Source organism: Glycine max, chromosome 11 (assembly GCF_000004515.6).
Source record: "Glycine max cultivar Williams 82 chromosome 11, Glycine_max_v4.0, whole genome shotgun sequence".
NCBI lineage: Eukaryota > Viridiplantae > Streptophyta > Magnoliopsida > Fabales > Fabaceae > Glycine > Glycine max.
In genome coordinates, this window is record NC_038247.2 from 2287729 (window position 1) to 2308139 (window position 20411).

The window sequence follows — 20411 nt, forward strand, 5'->3', positions numbered from 1 at the left end:
TCCTAAATCCTAATAACATCAACAGATCGAGCATCTAAACACCATCACAAAAGTAGAAACCTATATAATAAAATCCAACAATGAATACCTAACACAGACAACAAAATGGCAAAACCACCAACAAAATATATCAAAATAAAAATCTTTCCGATGAAAGGAACATACTAAAATTTTAACCGAAACATAGCACGTTTACTCTACCATCTATCAAGAACTCCCCCGCCCCCCTTTTTTTCCTTCTCAATTTTTGTGTCTTTTTTTTTTTTTAATCTTTCACGCTACAATTGTATAGCCTTCTTAATTCGTGCCGCTGCTACACATCGATAAATCTCTTTTAAAAATATACAATGCCCTTCTCAATTTGTTCATATGCACACTATACATTAATGTTCACTGCATATTTTCTACCTAATTAATAACCCAAACTATATATAGCCTTATGTTTTTTTGATCATTATATATAGCCTTACGTATTATTAAGTCGCATAACACTTGCTATTTTTATGCAATTTGAGATCTAGAGTTTGTTAGTAATTGATTTCATTTGTAAGATTAATCTTATATTTCAGATGCTTTTACTCTTTTTTATTTAATAACTAAAGACAAATTAAGTATCGACAACTTTTTTGTTGAAGTGATATACACGATATACTATATGATATGGTTTATCCATAATGCCACATTTTATGCAATGAAATTTTGATCAAATTAAAAATTAAGATTTTTCAAAGACGTAACAAATGTTTTTTTATTTATTTTGAAAGTGACAGGCCGTAGAATTAAATAGGTTAATTAATAGAGCTGTGTAGACAGTATATCTAAAGAGAAATTGCAGTTGCATTCTAAATTTACATAATTTTTCCCATCATAAAACAAGAGAAATAAAATAAAAGAATGTATAATAAAACATGTGATGTGATAAAGAGATAACAAAAAAGAGTAAATTATATTTAAAAGCATGATGGCATCATCATTAATTAATCCTTGTGTCAAGGCGTTCTCTGCTCCTTTTAGCGCATGAGCATGTGGGATCCCCAGTTCCTATTCCCCTAAAAATGCCTTTCCAGTTTCCAAGCTAGTTAAACAAAACTAAACAATCAAACAAAAAGAAAAAGGTCTTTGGCAAATCAGTATCTCATTATCGATTGAATAAAACAAAAACAAAACAATCCCCCATGTAATCAGTGCCAGAACCCTTCAGAAAGAATGAGGAAAAAATATAATTTATAAAGTTGATATGAATGATCAAACTATCAATAATTCAATATAATTTGCATGGAACACACTAGATAAACAATAGAAAATACGGATTTCCATTGACAAGGTCACAAAGTGATCAGATTAAAGGCTTTCTTATTATGTGAGACTCGTAGCTAATTGTATCTGCCTTTTTGTTTTGGAGCATCATCATACATGGCGCAAAGAAGAGACTTGTGATTGGGACTAAGTATCTCACGAGCCTCTTAATTGGTAGTGGGGCCAAACACGTGGAATTGCCTGTGCACTAAGCCTCCTTAATACTGACACATGGCATAGTGATAAGTAGATAGTTTTGGTCTCACAAAGAGATGACACTATTATTTTTTGGAGTAAGCGTTTTTTATTTGATTTGTTTTCTCCAATTTCATGTTTGTCCCTAAAACGAGTTGTATCTGAAGGGGATGAAAGAGAAAATAGTTAGGAGGAGTGAAAAAACAAATAAATAGATGAAATAAATGATATGATAAACAAAAATATTTAAAAAAGAAAAAAAAGCTAAAAAGAAATACTAATATATTTATATATTTTTTTAATCAAACATTGATCATGTTGGATTATGAATAAACTGAAATTGTATTATTTCAACTTAATTAGTGTTTTAAATTATAATATATAATTATATTAAATATTTAAAAGGATACCCCTATCAATTATCACTCACAACGTCCTATTCTCTTATCCTACTCGAGCAAAGCTGTCTGTCTCTACGAAGGACACGAATGATCTCTATCAAAAATACTTATTCTTTCATGTTTACATTTCAATTTCGGACCATGATTGGTGCCGTGCCTTGCTAGTGTCACGCAGTATTTTATTTATTTATTTTGTCTTTCGATAAAGCAGTATTCATTTCTCAAACAATGATTTAACCATACAAGTTTATAATTGAGTAATGATATATATTATTTTAATTTGCATTATTTTTTCACATTATATATACTTACGTTTTTTTACTTCTTATGACAAAGAAACAGTTGACACTTACACACTAGCGGTTTTCACATTTTTAAAAACCCATCCATTTTCAATTTCCTCCCAACAGTCCACTTCCGTATTCGACAACTTTTTCGCCTAGCTGCAATTAATTAATTAGTACTTGGAAGAAAATCGTTTCCAACTTTAAAAATCATATCTATCTTCCTTCCAATTTCCACTACCGTAGGCATATGCATGTAGCAAGGTGACTCCAGCTATATCCAGGCCTAAAAGAAGAACTTTTGACGACCCTATAATTTACTGTAAACTATGGACCTAGCTATATCTGCTAGAGCTTATTGAGTCGGTATTTGAACTGCTACTAGTGGCGAGTTTTACGTAAGAAAAGCCTTGACCATATGTTCTAGTACAATATTTGAATAAAATATAGATTCCACTCCAAACCAATACACAATCACAAATCATAAACACTGGTACTTTTGACAATCTACCTCTGATGAGGCTAACTAGCTAAGGTACTTGCATGCATATTGCAATGAAAGGCCAAATTAAATTAGGAGTGATCGTTGTTGATTAATTATTATTATATATTTATTTTATCTTTCATTTACTTTTTAAATTTATTTCCCTCTTCATTTCTTATATTATTTTTATTGTAATTATCACTCTCCCTCTTTTTCTTTATTTTACTCTCTATCGATCTTTCTTGCACAAATATACTTAAAAATGACCTGTATACATTGACGTTTTTTCTTAAATTAGATTAAGCCAAGCATCCTATTTCCATTTCGCGATTCTGCATGCACGCCTTTCCGTAATTGCAAACTAATAAATTGAACAGAAAAAAGATAGCTAAGGCGTAGTTAACCGGAGCGGGCAGGCCCAAGTTAAATGTCTTACCTTTTGTCTAATGATTTTATATTTTTTAAAAGAAATAACTTTATCTCACCGTAAAAAAAAAAAAAAAATCTCTCGCATTTCTTAGGAACTTTCTCTCACTTTAAATTCTGAATAGAGGTTGAGGTTGGGGACTGGTGCTGTGGTGCAGTTCGCAGTTCCTACTTCGCAGCCTTTAGCTTTTCCAACCGTATTGAAATACATTATACATATATATTTTTTTCTTCTAGAAGGTGTCCAAAAATGAAAGGAAAAAAAAGTAAAAAACAAGTAAACACTAGCGACGTGTTTCTCTTTCCCATTTAAAACCCTTGTCATTTCTATTTATTACAACTGTGCCCCTTTCTCGTCTCCTTTGCCTAATGTAACTTATATATATACCCGCCGGCTATCCCCTCCTTCAACACATTAATTTATTCATTTGCATGTACTAATCTCATTTTTTTCTAAAAATAAAATTCTAAGCTATTTTCATTTGCACTCTTTTTTCTACACTAATGTATCCATCACCCAACCTCCTTCCATGTCCTTTTAATTCTCCATCTCAGTTTCACTCCTCTCGGCTCCTTCTTATTCCAACCTCTCTCATTTTGAGAGCACGGAATCAATGAAGAAAATAATTAGAATATTTTATCAGCGTTAGTAAAACCGTCACATTAAAATAAATAAAAAGGAGCGAAAATTAGGAAGAAATATCTTGTAAGGGAGAGAAAAATGCGAGTGAAAGAGATGCACCCGCTGTGCTGTATCTCCCTCGAGAGTCCAGGAATCGGCAAACATTCGCCGGAGCGGGAGCCGGCGGCGCTTTTCCGAACCAGTAGCCTCCCGGCGGCGGGATCTCATGGCAATGCTGCTCAGGGATCGGAGACCACCGTCGCCGGCGTTCTCTACAAATGGACCAACTACGGCAAAGGCTGGAGATCCCGCTGGTTCCTCTTGCGGAATGGCGTTCTCTCCTACGCCAAGATCCGCTGTCCGGAGAATCTCAACCTCCTCATTCCTTCCGACGACGTTCGCCTCATCGGAGAAATTTCCACCAACCGTCTCGCACGAGTGGACGGCGCCGCCACTGTCACACGACGGAAGCACCGCAAAACTTCTTCTTCTTCCGGCGTTGTCCATCTCAAGGTAACTAACTCTATATATACCCACGCATGACGCGCTTGTTGATTTTGTTTTGTTCCATTATCTAATTTTATCGATTCAGGAAATTAATAAAGGATCATCGCAAGCGTTGGCGGTGTGGTCTGACTCCTCAGTTATACTGTTACTGTTTTTACGGCACTAGATCGCTTCGAGTTAGCATTAGGAAACAATAAAAACATTCTGATTTTCGATTTCAAATATGCCAGTAAAATGCTATTTATTGGTGCTTTAATTTTTGGTGATATATGATTAGTGATTATTGCAAAGACTTAAGGATTCGTTCTTTGGTTCCGGCCATGAAAATTATCCACCTGAACCTGATTCTTCTTCTGGCACTGAAAAGGAACATTTTCTGTTGGAGCGAGCAGTAGTGTGGAAACCCGTGGGTTTCAGCCATTGTTCGCTGTGAATTGGTTTTCTCTCGCTCGTGGCTGGACTTGGGTGCGATTTCAAAGGAACCGGATCAGTCGCAAATTGCAATTAATATCAAATTGAAAATTGGTGTTTCTAATTGCGGTTTTAATAACTGGTTGTTAATGTAGAGTGGGTCACATCAACCGGTGGCCGAGGGGGGGTACGGTAGGCTACGTCTAGACGTAGGCGGTCACAATCACATCATTGCTGCGCCTGTGTTGCCATTGGTCGTTGGTGGATGCATTTCTTCGTTTCAGCTCTACTCTTATTAATATTGCTTCCTCTTCGCACCCGTTTTTCTGCCAATACTACCTTAACTCGTCTACCATTTCAGCTTAAAAATATGAAGCACTAAATACACCGGTTATCTTTGGAGCCCTTCCTGTTACCAGTAAATTATTCTTTTTTGGACTTTTTTCCCTTATTTTCTTTTTCACTATTTTTTCGCCGTACGTCTTTCTCTTGTCTTGTTTTGTTTCTGGTTCGCTCTTCCTTTCCACTTTCGTCAGAGCATGTTCCTGTAGCTTGTAAATATTTGGGGAGAGAGAAAAAACGACGGTGCATACTTTTTGGCTTTTCTTTTGCTGGCCTTAACGGTAATACATGACTTGAAGGAGTTACCCTTACATTATAGACATAGTAGTGTCGTGGAGTAGAAAAAAAAAATGTTAAACAGTACGGTGATTCAACGGCAGTTCATTAGGGATCTTGGACTGGCGTGCGTTTAGCTATGTAAGTTGCAAGGGCTCAGACGTTACTTTAAGCAACCTTGGTAAAAAGTCTTTTCAGTTAGTGGTCTTATCCAAAAACGAAGCATATTTTCTGAAAAAAAAAAAAAAGAACACGTATGTTGGATTAGGCAGCATTTTGGTGGGGCATTATCTTTTCAACTCTCGAGTAGTTTGCTTTTGTTATTTTACTTTTTAATGATCATATATATTTTAAGTAAATTGGGAAACAATTACTCTATCATTGATGTTCAAGATAAAAAAAAGCCACCCCACTTCTCCCATATAAAAGGGGAAAGCAAAGAAGGAAAGTAAGAGACAATTAATCATGTTTTACTATATTACCCAAGTTATTCTAGTATTCTACACTTGCTATTAATTCAAACTTATATCATAATAATATAAACATGGCACATTGGTTTGGAGGTCCAAAACCTGGCGGGCCTGTGTGTTCCGCGTGTTCTGATTATTGCTAAGCGTCTTTCGTTAACTACACAATTTTGGTGTTTTTTGGTTGAGGTGGTAGGAGGCGTCCTTACTTTTTAAACTTGTTTATTGTGTATCTTCTTGGGAAACTTATCCCCGTTTTTCTTTGTATCAACGTGCTGTCAGGGTGGGCTCTCCCCATAAATTTTGTTGTCATGCTGCTTCGTTTTACTCTAATATTATTTTCTTTTTTCCTTTTAATGAACAAGAATATCACTATTTTTCTTTTTCGTACAAATTTGGTAGTATTTGTTATCATTATTATTAGTTTTAATTTCTTTTGTTATCTATATCTATAAATCCTGTTCCTTTTAATTATTCTTTTTCAACGAAAAGCAAACATGGTTAGAGTGAGTTTCTTCGTGCATTGAAATTGAAGTTACATCGCGTGAATGCTTAGCAGATTTCGTCGTTTAGAGAGAGCAAGTCAGATGATCGGCGTTTCTATATATTTACAGCAACGAAGACATTCCATCTGAGAACTGATTCGAGGAAAGATCGGGTGGCGTGGATACAAGCCTTGGTTTCAACACGTGGCCTGTATCCTCTTCAACCACTCAATGATCATCTCTTGCTTGCACCTAATAATATATCCTTGTCAACCGAGAGGCTTAAGATACGCTTGCTTGAAGAGGGTACCGGTGAGAACCTTGTAAAGGAGTGTGAGCAAATTTTGCTCACAGAGTTCTCCGAAATGCAAGGACAACTTGAAGTTCTTTGTCAAGAGCGATCTAATTTGCTCGATACAATAAGGCAGTTAGAGGTAATTAATTTCTTACCTTGTGCTTTGTTCTGGAGTGCTTGTCACTATCTTCCTCCGTATTGGGTTCATTTGAATACTTAAAGGACTGCGGGATATTTATTAGTTTACTATTCCCACAACATCTTTATCATTTTAAATTTGGTGAAAGATAGCATAATATTCTGTAAATTATTATTTGTGCAATAATTTAAAGATTCCATTTCATTTTATTTCTAAAGTTTCTCTCTTTTGTTAATAATTTATGACCGGGTCACTCCTAAGGTTTCTTTTCAGTCTCCTTTACCATCAATTATTTTTTAGAAGCTATCTTATATGTAAGGAGACTGTTATCTTGTCACGCATATTACTTTCTTTATTCTAAATAAATGTTCGAGCATAAAATTTCAATATTTTATCTATATAGTTTTAAATTTTGCTGTTTATATATTTTATTCCATCATTATTGTGCTTCTTAGTTCTGTCAAACGCATGAATACATGTCTAAGGTATATGTGGCGATAGGATCATTATGATGAAGTTATCTGACCACTTGTATTGGTATAATTCAAAATGAAGTGCTATTGTTATAATACAATCAAGAACGAAGTCAATTTTTTTTTTTTTTGCTAGACCACATGGCCTGTTTGGTTCATGTGGTCATGCATTCTTGGCTTTTTTGTGGGTTTTTTCTAATGTCTTTTAAAGAGTCACGTCACTGGTGACTTCGGTTGGCGGCATCAATAGTTTTCTCCTTCCTCCCCTCACCAAAAAATGTAATTGTAATTCACGGGTTTATGTCAATTCAATTATCATTTCAGTGTGCCGTTTTCTGTATATGTTTATCTTCTCAATGTGAAAGCTCTTATTCGTATGTGACTAAACTGATTTGCTATTGAGTATTGACTATAATAAGCAGGCAGCTAATACTGAACCTGAGGCCGCTGCCATACACAATGGTGAATACCAATTAACAAAGAATGAGTTTTCAAGTCTTGGACGTGGAAAATATAGTGGTACTTCTATATTTGTTACCAATGCTTTTCTGTTTATATCTATGCTGTGACTTTTGTCTTTCTTATTTGATGTAATAAGCATGTGATTGTATGCGGAATCTTTGTTGTGTTGAAAGTTATCACAGGGACCGGTGGTTCTGTCTTATATGAACAGGAGGAACATTGCTGATATCATATTTGATATTGCAATGCAAGCATTTCTTGAATGATGGAAATATTTATATTTGGCTAAATGCCCTTAGAACATGGACTTGTTTTTTCTTTTTCCCAAGATGTAGAGTTTAATTCAACCAATAGAATTTTTACCAGCATCTTCAAAGAACTTTTCTTTCATTATTTTATTTCATCTTTTAGATTCAAGTTCATATGTCTGTTTTGTTTTGAAAATGAATCTGATGGCTATTAGTAAACTATACATTGTAAGATTCGAGTAAATTAATATTTTTGATGGATCCTAGTTCATATGTCTCTACCTGTTGACTTCTAATAGATTTCAATATATTTGGGAGGCAATTTATATGTGAATTTGAGGGGCATGAATCCATGATTTGCTCAATTATTAATTCATTCAACCAGAGTAAAGACTATATACTTCATAAACATGCTGAGTACATTTATCACACTTCGCTAGATACTCATGAGCACTGTCGCTGTGGATAAGTGTGAAATAATATTTTGTCCTTTGTCTTTGGGTAAATTTGTCTACAATGAATCTGTCTGCAACCTTCATTATTTATGATCTTGTCCTTTGTAGATGTACTATTATTTTCATATATACTTTTGGATATCAGAATGTAGTACAACTGAATCATCTGATGATATTGAGAAACAAGAGATGGAGGAAGTGTCAGATGAAGATGAAATCTCATATTATGATACCAGAGAGTGTTTTACAGAGCCTGATTGCAAGTGTGAGTCAGCGGGAGCTATGAATCAAGTGGACAGGTGTAGGGAACCCAACACACTATACACTGATACAGAGAACATTCATCCTGAGAAAATGGTCTGTAATTATAAGCACCCTCAGATAGCAAGACGAAAAAAGCTTCCAGATCCTGTTGAGAAAGAGAAGGGTGTTAGTCTTTGGTCAATGATCAAGGACAATTTGGGAAAAGATCTAACGAGAGTTTGTCTCCCGGTATACTTTAATGAGCCGATATCATCCCTACAAAAGTGTTGTGAGGACTTGGAGTACTCTTATCTTCTGGATCAAGCTTATGAGTACGGAAAATCAGTAAGATACATCTTTATGCCTCTCACCAGTGTTCAATTGCAATCAATACAAATTTAAAACTCGTATTGAAGTTGAATGACCACATTTTCAAAAGCACCTCTTTAGCCCTAAATCTGTTATTGTATAGTGAAACATGATAATTTTACGACTTCTCTTTGCAACTCTACCTAGAATGTTTTAGGGTTGTTTCCATCTCTAATATACAGAGAGATTCAGTAATCTTACAGCACTATTTTAACTTCGTAGCTTTTATGTTTATAGTTTCACTCATTAAGTTCTTTTTACCTCACACAGAGGAGAAGAGCAAGAGGGAAAAATCATGATTTGACAGTATGAAATTAACCATACCTTATAATTTCTATGAATTTGTTCTTGTGATAAATGAGTATTTTCTCAGTTGCCTCATGACCATGTGGTGCATCTGCCCTTTATATTATGGATTTGTTTTTTCTAATCTCGAGAAATGAGTCAATTTGTGAGTAATACTAAACTACTAATAATTTGGCAAGTGGCAACATTTAGTAAATTTTCATCTTTCCCGTAGGAGTGTGCTTGGTTGGTTGAGCCTGAAAAAAAGTGAGTAGGTGGATAATATGAAAATAAATTCACTTTGTACTTGCCTGTGCAACCAAAGCATGAGAAGGTAGAAAATAATATCTGCTTCATTTTTCATTCTTGTTTGAAAATTCAATCTGTACTCTCTTTTTCAGGTTTTGACTTTCCATCTATTCAACCTCACACTTTACATATTTTTTTATAGCAGAAATTGATGATAATATGATTCAAAGTTGAAATCATAAATTTGACAGTGAAATAACCAATGCCGTAATAAATTCTATAAATTTGTATGTAACAAATGAGTATTTTGTGGTAGAAGGATTAATGATAATATTGTATTTGATAGTTTTACCCTTTGAATTATTTTGCAGGGAAACGGTCTCCTTCGGGCATTGTATGTTGCCGCATTTGCAGTTTCCGGATATGCGTCATCTGAAGGTCGTAATTGTAAACCCTTTAATCCTTTATTAGGAGAAACCTACGAAGCTGATTACCCCGACAAAGGAATTCGCTTCTTTTCCGAGAAGGTTAGTTCCTTGTGATTTAATGAAGCTGAAATACAGGATTGGAATCTAAAAAGGCTAAGAAGAGATAAGGTCGAATTTTAGTTTGGATATCTTTTGGGCTTAACAAATATTGATAAAATTTCCTAAAATTAAATTACTTTCATTAGACTTTTATTAGTTAAAAACTTAGAGAAGTATAATGTAAAGCAACTTATTTACTTCTAAGGTAAATTACACTCCCACTGAATGTTGATTACTTAAATTACATAGTGCTCAATGTGACAGTAAAAGATGAAATGGAAATCGAATGAAATCTCAAATTCCATAATAGAGGTGTTCAACACTTAAATTCGTCTCCTGAAGTCCCTATGTTGATAGTAGGGTGTTCAAAATTAGCTGCAGCCTGCGGGTGATACTTAGAGGCGTAGAGAGTGGAAAAATATTCCCAGGAAGGTCGTTTATAGATGCTCATCACCTCTTACAGATTTATTTTCTTTAAAATAAACTAACTGTAGAACATTTTTATCTCATAGGAGGAGGGAACTATAATATTACAAAATTCAGGGGAAACAATTTATTTAAGCATCTCTCATCTCTTGGGGGAGATACGTGTAATTTGTCTTTATATTGAGAAGTGGACTTGTTATTCTTTTAATCTTTTTCGTCTTTTTGGTCCAAGGTTCGGTTTTGTAACTTTATTGAAGTAAATAAAATATCTTATATTGTTGTAGACTCAGTTGTGGTGTGGTCTTAACAATGACGATGAGGAAGTTCAATGCATACATTGTCTTTCTTGAGTTTATTTATTATGAATTAGTAAGAAACCATGCATCATGCATGTTTACAAGTTCCAGCAGTTCATACATGATAATTTTTTGGCATAGATTACATCTCCATGGAATTCGATCTTGTATGTATTTTTGTCTAGCTAGTCTTAATATGTGCAATTCATCAACCTGCCAATATATTTCACGTTCCCTGACATTATGTGTGAAACAGGTCAGTCACCATCCGACTCTCATTGCCTGCCACTGCGAAGGTAGAGGATGGAAGTTTTGGGCTGACACCAACATCCATTCAAAGTTTTGGGGAAGGTCAATTCAGCTTGACCCAGTGGGTGTTCTGACCCTAGAGTTCAGTGATGGGGAAATATTTCAGTGGAGCAAGGTGTGCATTGTAAAATCACACTATCTATTATTGATCGTATATATTCTCTCTAAAATTAATGTTATGATTATTGTTGTTTCTACTATTAGGTCACCACCACGATCTATAATCTTATCCTTGGGAAAATATACTGTGATCATCATGGGAACATGGATATACGTGGTAATCGTACATATTCATGCAGACTCAAGTTCAAAGAGCAGACGATCCTTGATCGAAATCCTCGCCAGGTAAGAGTTATTGGTTATTAGTGGCAAGTCACAATTCTTTGCAACCTGTTCTTTATATTATTCTATTTATCTTCTCTACTCCTTAAATTTCGCCTGTCTAAATTCCAAAGTAACACATTATCTGCTAAGTCATTTTTTTGGTTAACATCTCATTCATTCAGTGTGTATCCCGCGTTCAATTAGGTGCATGGATTTATCGAAGATGTAACAGGGAAAAAAGTTGCCACATTATTTGGCAAGTGGGATGACAGCATGTATTATATGAATGGCAATGTAAATGTCAAGCCTAAAGATTTCACTTCATCAAACGCATCCTTGTTGTGGAAAAGGACTATGCCATCTCCTAATCTCACCCGGTATAATTTGACACCATTTGCCATCACTCTGAATGAGCTTACTCCGGGACTGAAGGTATATAATGATGTATTAGATCATTATTTGATAGTACGCATTCCACTTCTTATATATGCGTCTCTAATTGTTGTTTATAGCTTTTTCTGATCCCGGGTATTTGATCACGGATTAAAGGAGAAGCTCCCGCCCACGGATTCCAGGCTCAGACCAGATCAACGGGATCTAGAGAATGGGGAATACGAGAGGGCTAATTTGGAGAAACAAAGGTTGGAAAAGCGGCAGAGAATGGTATGTCTGAATTCTGATAGCTTTTTCGTCTTTGCTGCTATGAGCATGCACGAATTGTCGTTCCCCTTGTATTTGGAGTATTGGGGGTAGATGAGGGTTTAGAGTTCTGTTTTCTGGCCTGTGGTTCTCAACGATTCTGTTTTAATTGTTACCGCTCATCACTTATTCAATTTTGAAGGTACTTGATATTAATTAAATTGTATCCACATAATTATATATAGCTTGTTGCCTATTACGTAAGTCGTTTGTGTTCTTGTAATGATTATTAGGGTATGTTTGGTTTTAAAAATTAAAATTCCGGCTTCATTGAGTTCTTGTAATGATTGCAAAAGTGCCATGCTATTTTTATCTTGTTTCTATTTTTAGTTCTTGTAATGTTGCTTTACTAATTCATATATATTTTTGACCTTATTTGTGCTCAGCTTTTTGTCTTGTAATTAGTATTCTACTGATATTATCTGCCTAGTATACTGATGATAAATTGATAATCATTGTACTTCTTTCTTCTCCTTTATTGATGATCATCATGGTTCTTATGTCTACAGTCAAGGAAAATACAAGAAAGTGGTTGGAAGCCTAGGTGGTTCCGAAGAGAAGGTGAAAATGGAACATTTCGATACGTTGGTGGGTATTGGGAAGCGAGAGAGCATGGAAGATGGGACGGATGCCCTAATACATTTGGTGAATTTAATGAAGACTCTACCGATCCGTTAGGTGCATCTTAATTTGGTTCAGGTAACCTTACATATTTTCCAGATAGAGCTGCTTGATTAAGTTAAAGTTGAACTACATACGGATATTTCATTAAAAAAAAACACAAATGAGTTTGCTGTGTCTGAGACACCTTTGTAGGTCTTGAGCTGTAACTCAGTACGTTCGTAAATGATAAAAATCGTAAAACAATGACGTACTCATTTGACGCAGATAATGATCGTGATGGTTTATCTTTAATATTGTTGCATGGGGATATATCTGTTTTGACAGAATGGGGGATTAAGATTTACGAAACCGCTGTAGTCGGGGATCCTTAAAGCAGTCATGGTACAGGCTTTGTGCATGGGCCGTGTGTTGGTGATATAGGAACAATGAACAATTGAAAGGGTAGCAAAATTAACTTCCAACATTTGTTTCTCGATGCTGCTTTGTGAATTGAAACGACTTGCATGGCCATGGCTACTTCTGTTGTAATTTTCTTGACCTTAGGGACCAGGGACCAGGGTTTGCCCGGAAGAGAGTTGCGATCCTTTGATAATCTTAAATTGAAATTGTTACTTGGTCTTGGATGTGCATATATATGAGAAAAAAACCCAGCTGAGGAACAGTTGTTGGATCACGGCGTCTTAGTCAGTCAATTTTTACCCTTTTACTGTTTGTATGTAATTATTTGGGGGGTATTAGCTGATTTAAGGATAGATCCCCATATCCTGTTATAGCTATACTCAGCCCGAAAGGCTATTGATTTATTAGGTAAATTGATTGAATTTTAGTAGTAATAAATGATAAATGACGAGAGGTTTTATCTTAAGTTTCTCCTATTTTATTTCATAAATATATATATGAATTTCAAACATATGTTGCCTAATTATATTTTTAGCCTCTGAAATTTTGGATAAATTTGATTTTAGTTTCAATTGTTTTTAAAAATTATTTGGTTTCTCAAATATGAAAAATTATATTTTTAGCCCTTAAACATTAAATTGAGGGATTAAAATATCTTTTAAAACTTTTTTTTAGTCTCTAAATAGTAACCGAGGAAGTAAAAGCATAATTTAAATGATCTTAATCGGATTCATTCTAAATTTTAAGGATTAAAAACATCTATAAAATAATACTGTGAGATGCTTGATGTAACATATGGTATCATTGAGAAAGACTAAGAAAAACATTAACATAAATTAGGAGAAGAGAGATTTTAATAGAAAGGGGAAGAGAAAGAGAGGTGAAGGAATTTTTTTATTGATTTACAATAAAAGGGGAGAAAACAAACTCTACTATTACATCTTTATAGACAAATGAAGTTATTTAACTTAAGAATTCATGCATAATTTAATCATCAAAATTACAAAAATCAATATTCTTAATGATAAGACTACGGTGTCGGCAAATATATCAAATCACAATAACTAATAATCTAGTGTCATTTTCAGCAATCTAAGATCAATTCACAACCGCAACAAAAATAAAAATTATCGAATTGATTTTTTGAGAAAAACTATAATTACGATTAAAGAAAACAATAAAAAATTGATTTTGAGATTTTTCTTCTAAAACAACAACACAATAGAAATGATTAATTTTAAAATAATTAATGAAGGCATTGGGCCAAGTTCAATATTATTTCATTTATGAATTTTAAATTGAGGTTTAAGAATATATTTGGAAATCATTTTAAGATAGTTTATAACTTTTTTAACTAATTCAAAAACTTGCATTACCATAACATCGCACAGACTATGTGTACATTATGTTTTAGTAGAATATTATTATAAAGCTTACGATAAATATTTTTTTTAAAAAAAAGACGAAAATACAACCATTTTGTTCTATATTTTTTTAAAATTGACATTATGATTTAATCTGTTCCAACGTCATTTTAAAAAAACTAATTAACTTTATGAAATTTGATTATCAGTTGGATAAATTTTTACTCTACACGTACCGTTAGTAACGCAAAGGGATACTAAGTCGATAAGTATTTAGTTTTGCTGGGTCACAAAATGGCGGGCCAGGGTCCAAAGACTGAAGTGATGAATGATAACTAGTGAACTACAAGCTCGTTTGCGCCCACCATCACTTTGCATGTTGTTATGTGTCCAAATGATTGTGGGACTTACTGTCACGTTTGAAAGAAACATGTGAGTATAATTAAGACAAGGATCAGTCATCAGATTGATGAAGCAACATAACTAAATTAGAGCTCACAATTATGGGGCAAACAATTCAATTTATTTGCCTCTTTTTCTTTTTCACAGTATAAACACATAGAAAATGGTTACATCTTACAAGCTTATTTATAATTATGGGTAACCAGATGCTAGGCATTTCTTTTTTTCGTGTGGAAATACTTGTTTAACATTTTGATACAAGCAGGGGGGATTTTGAAAAAAATTTTAAAAAAAAGAAAAGAAAAAAGAGAGAAACAAGAGAAAAGGTTGGCGGGAGAAGATTCAATGGCCATGGAAAGCAGCAGCATCTGCTTCTTCCAATTCAATGCACTCTTCAGCAAGCCTCTTCTCCTTGTAGACGTACCACTTAGCACAAACCAAGTATAAGACCACATTTATAGCACTCAATATAGCCAAGAGCCAGTAAAAGTCATAGAGCCTCCCTTGGTTAAGATTATCTGCGAGCCATGGCCTACCATGTGCTGTCATTTTGTTCACTATAGACACTAACAAGGTGCTAAAGAAAAACCCCAAAGAGAGTGTGCTCAAGAACAATCCCGTGCTCATTGTTTTCATCCCTTTGGGACACTCTCTAAGGAAAAAGTCCAACTGCCCCATGTACATAAATGCCTCCCCTGCCCCCACAAACAAGTTCTGTGGTATCAACCAAAACACGGTCATAGGGATCTTTGCTTCTGGCTTATCTACCAAACCATGTGATTGGGCATATCTTAGTCTCTTTATTTCTATCAGTGCTCCTACCACCATGGAAACCACTGAGAGTACTAAACCGACTCCAATGCGTTGCAAAGGGGTGAAACCATGTGGATTCTTGAGCACTTTCTTTGCCACGGGAACAATGAAACGGTCGTAGAAGGGGACAGTTAGGAGAATTGTTCCAATTAAGAAAACGGTCATTGATGCCGCGGGCATTTGAAATGTTTTTCCTATGTGACGGTCCATGGTTGTCGCTTGTGACACCGAGAATGTGGTCATTTGAGCGTGGATTGTCCAAAACATGATGGTGGTGGCCCATATGGGTAGCATTCTTAGAATCATTTTCACTTCTTCCACGTCTGTTAGGGTGCAAAGATACCATTTCCTCTTCATTCCACCTCCGCATTCTGATGAATCCATGATTGCAGCTTTGTCCAAGAAACTGCCCATTCAATCATCAAATTAAAATATTCATTAGTATTTCATATGTGAGCCGACACCAAAGTTAATAGAATCAAGTTAAGTAACATTCATGCAAATAATGTAACTTATTTTATATAATTAAATCCAATTGGTCGTGCCTGTGCATGACCATTAAATTTATTTTCCGTAGTAAGCGTATTATTTGATTAAATATACTTTGTTTTAATTTGGCAAAAAGCTTGTGGGATCATAGTCATAGACTCATATAGCAACCAAAGAAGCTGTCTTGAATAAAAACTAATGTGAGTTTTAGTAGTAGTATTAGTGGAGATCACATTCACATGAACGTGAACAGGGAGCATTAATTGTTGAGCGCAGGTGTAGCATACAGATAGTCTTGTCTGTGTAAGAGGTGGCAGAGTTTAAGAGGCAGAGGTGAGAAAAGAAATAGTAGAAGAGTGTGTTTGATGCAAGGACAAATGACGCGTGAATGTCCACTTGGAGATAGCCTTTTACGTGGGTTGATTGGATTCTGATTCCTCTATGAGTTGTAAGAGGGACTCGATTTTTTAGGGACAATTATTAGAAAACAAAAGAAAGGTGTTTTCTCGTCCTTGTCTCCATACGTTGAAGCAAATTGGAAGAGGATATTTAGCAAATCACAAAGGGCAGACATATAAAAATCATGGCTATTAATTTATCTCATGTAGTAGTAGTACTATACATATTCCATAGCAAGTATTCCAAAATATTCTAAACCATACATTTATTTCTGCTCCAAGCTTGTGAAGTGGACTTCTTTCCAGACCACAGAGCAAATGAGCCAAGACAAGTTATTGGTTTTCCCTTTCATGGCCAACTAGCTCTACATATCTGGCTCTACATTCCCACGTAGTCGATTCTTTGGCCCAACATTCACGCTAGCTTCTACCAAATCGAACTACCTTCCTAAATGTTGTTCATTCAAATATTTTAAACTACCCTTGAACCGCACTTAATTGCATATATGCGCAATTTTTTTTAAAAAAATTAGCTAGCTTAAGTAAAATGAAAATAATCCTTAATCTGGGAAAAAAAGCCCTAATACGTGCATCCAAAACCGGTAAAAAACAATTTAAAGCAGTTGGCCAATGCTTAGAACCTCTTCAAGGTAAGTAAATAATAAAAAGTATTACTAACATTATAAATTGTCCTTTATTACTGGTGGGAATAAAAAAAGTTTTTCTTGTCGCATACACCCATAAATAAAAAACCAAATCTGTTTTTTTCATATCCAAATTTTCAAACTCACTTCACACTCATCACATCACCAGCTTATTACTTTTTATCCCTTTCCCTCTTACCTTTCTCTTCCCATCTTCAAGTTATATACACCTTTCTTTGGTATGAAAATAACTTTCTTCAATAAAAAAAATATATCTTTTAGCAAACTATTGCTAACAAGGAATGACAACCAAGACCTTACACAGAACAATAGAATATTATATAAATAGTTTCATTGAAAGTTGTTATTAAAACCAAAAGAGAAAGTTTAGGTCGAGCTACTTAAACTTTAGTTGAACATCAATCAATCTACAAAGTAATTAAAAGAATGATTGATGATGTATCATCGGTGAATGATTACTCTAAAGTCAAAGCTTACTCAAGGAGGTAACTCCAGCTAATGAATTTAATAATAAAGTGAATCATCCAGGAATATCTATCACAAGAAAGAATAAACGAAAAAAATAAGAGATGGTGATTGGTGATAAAATTTTACCGGAACTGCTTGCTATGAGGAAGAGTCTGCTTCTTGGGGTCGTAGTCATTAAAGAGCAATGATGAATCAGAGGGCAATTCCATGTTCCTCTTTCTCAGAGCAGCCACGAACACTTCCGCAAACTGAGTTAATGGACTTCCCACAAGTTTCTTGAAACGGTACTTCCTCGTACCCGACAAGAACACGAGAAGTGCCACCACGATCGCACCCGCGCAGATACCATAACCCCAACCTCGTCCTATGTTGTCTTGTACGTACACAAGAACCGTGGTTGCGGCCAGAGACCCTATGCTCACGAAGAAGTAGAACCAGTTGAAGAACTTTATCATCTGCTTCTTCTCGTCGTCGTCCGAATCATCGAACTGATCCGAACCGAACCCGGACACACTCGATTTCAAACCTCCGGTGCCGAGCGCCGTTACATAAAGCGCCAAATAAAGCACCGTTAATTGTTTCTCATTTGCTCTCACGCAAGGTGGCACGGTGTCTCCGTTGCACTTTGGAGGGTGAAGGCTCGGAATTATGGTTGATATTGTCAAGATTGTCACACCCTATATATATAAACGCATCACATTCAATTACATCACCAAATTAAGAAACTTAAAAAACTGAAGTTTTATATCAAAGTGAAATGCTATAGAAAGTTGTGATCGATGGTTCTTACAGTTGCTTGAACGGCAGCGAAGATGGCGATGGTGCGGTATCTGTGGAGAAAAGAAAACGAAAAACCCAATGAACACTCACGAGATCTAGCTCAATCTATTTCTTTCTTTGGATTGAATTGAAAAGAATAAAATAATAGAGTAGATGGTGTTCATTGGATTGAACGTTGGTGACGGCACAGTAAGATGAATTGAATAGAATAAAATAATAGAGATCTAGCTCGCTGGTCTTGGTTTTTCCATTAAGTAGATAATATTAATTGTAATAAGTGGGAGCAACAATTAGATTCGGACCTTCCGAGGAAAGTATCGGCGAGGAAGCCACCGAGCAGACAGAGCATGAAGGAGGTTCCCAAGAAGTTGGTTACAACGTTGGCAGAGGCAGCATTACCCAAATGCATGGTCCCAGTCAAATATGTTACCAAATTCACCGCGATGCCTAGTGTTGTCAACCTCTCCATCACTTCTCCTCCTGATATATATAAAGCAAAAACCAATTATCAACACGTTGTTTCCCAAGTCACTTCAAGAAGATTTATAAAAAAATAATAATAATTTGAGTATAAAACATAAGGTATATATGGTTGAGTTGTGAGACCTAATATCATGGCGGAAGCGGTCCAACCACCGGTTTTAGAGCGCTCGGCGGGGCGGCCCTTGTAGTCGGAGGCATCAGGGATGGCTTTCCCTTGAGTTGTAGGGAGGTTGCTCATTGGTGCAGGGTGAGGGGTGGGGTGGGATTATTAAGGGTTGAAGGCTACAATACAAACAAGGGGACCTTTATATACAGCTAAGATGAGGGCCATAACACGACCAGGGTTTGTGAATGTATATTATAAAATCAAATTCTGACCCTATGCCTAGCCACCCTTTCATTTAAATTATATGAAAAATATTGCATCTCAATCATGACATAGGACAAAATAACAATATAACAATAATTTCATGCTCATGAAGTTGCCAAAATTTCTTCATCATTCATTCCCTTTGATGGTTGAGAGTAAATTTTCAAAATAATTATTTTAGTTTTATTTTATGAGTACTTATTTGAGGGCAGTGTTTCTTAGTACTTCAATTTATTCCGTTTCCTGAGAATGGTGAAACTTACTATGATCATATTGTGTTGAATAAAAAAATCTTGTCAAAATATTTTGACGCTACGGTTCCAATTATGACTGTAGACCGCAATTTAAAACCATAATCGTGAGTATCATATTTAATAATAATTATATTGATTATTTATTTTGGCTGGCTAAATTTTAAAGTGATCAATTTTAGGGATTTTTTAATGAGTAATATTTATTATAAAGTTTATAGAAACTCTAATAGATCAATTTATAAAAAGTTGGTTTTGGTTATGGTTCATAGTATATGAAATCGTATAGAATTTCCTTTTCTCCATCAGAAAATGAAACAAGAGTCTCATTGAAAAGTTAAGTGTTTTATAAGTTGAGGAAAACTACAAAAGCACCGATTCTTAATTCATCATTAATTACGTCAATAAATCTGCAATATTTGGTAGTCCATATATAATGGCCAACAATTATACATAATTGGTCCATGCAAATTCGGCAAGACACCTTTTTTCGGCCAACCGGACCACTACAAGACAATTGTCTCTAGATTACGCAAGTTAGCAGTTAACAAATAAACTAAATTAACTAATGATAAACTAATTACGCATTATCATATTATAAATACATGGATAATCTGCATGAAGTTTTGCACGGGATATTGTCATATTGGTTCATTTGTTTAAAATTATTTATTTTAAAATATTTTTTAATAAAATAAGTAATTTTTTCGTTTTTTTATTTTTATTTTTGTTTAAAAATATTTTTATTTTATTTTATTAAAAAATAAATTCTATCTATTTTTTAATAAAACAAAAATTATTTTTTAATTTTAAACAAACTGCCCCATTTTTATGTTAAAAATGGTGATATATATCAAATTTTAACACAAAAATAGTGATATTTAGACACTTCAATATTTTAGACATTTCA

General features: G+C 34.7%; 2 protein-coding genes across 9 annotated transcripts; one reads left to right on the forward strand and one right to left on the reverse strand.

The window, feature by feature from the left end:
• Nucleotides 1-3485: 3485 nt before the first annotated feature.
• LOC100808953 (oxysterol-binding protein-related protein 2A) lies at nucleotides 3486-13484 on the forward strand. Of its 8 annotated transcripts, none has more exons than XM_006590493.4 (11): nucleotides 3488-4221; nucleotides 6268-6630; nucleotides 7526-7622; nucleotides 8414-8856; nucleotides 9786-9941; nucleotides 10920-11087; nucleotides 11177-11317; nucleotides 11501-11728; nucleotides 11846-11959; nucleotides 12505-12694; nucleotides 12884-13484. In XM_006590493.4, the coding sequence occupies exons 1-10, from the start codon at nucleotides 3808-3810 to the stop codon at nucleotides 12682-12684; spliced, it is 2304 nt and encodes a 767-aa protein (XP_006590556.1). In that variant the 5' UTR covers nucleotides 3488-3807; the 3' UTR covers nucleotides 12685-12694; nucleotides 12884-13484. The 8 variants fall into 8 exon arrangements, 7 of the variants coding, with proteins under 7 accessions (XP_040862505.1, XP_040862504.1, XP_006590556.1 ...); XM_006590494.4 differs by having other exon boundaries at nucleotides 12944-13484; XM_041006569.1 differs by having other exon boundaries at nucleotides 3489-4221; nucleotides 6271-6630; nucleotides 12944-13484.
• Nucleotides 13485-14883: 1399 nt separating this feature from the next.
• Nucleotides 14884-19303, reverse strand: LOC100813789 (protein NRT1/ PTR FAMILY 6.3). The gene is made up of 5 exons (XM_003538694.5): nucleotides 19004-19303; nucleotides 18700-18877; nucleotides 18408-18447; nucleotides 17744-18294; nucleotides 14884-16003 (listed from the first exon to the last, which is right to left on the reverse strand). Exons 1-5 carry the CDS (start codon nucleotides 19116-19118, stop codon nucleotides 15127-15129), a joined length of 1761 nt encoding a protein of 586 aa, XP_003538742.1. The 5' UTR covers nucleotides 19119-19303; the 3' UTR covers nucleotides 14884-15126.
• Between the last annotated feature and the right edge of the window lie 1108 nt (nucleotides 19304-20411).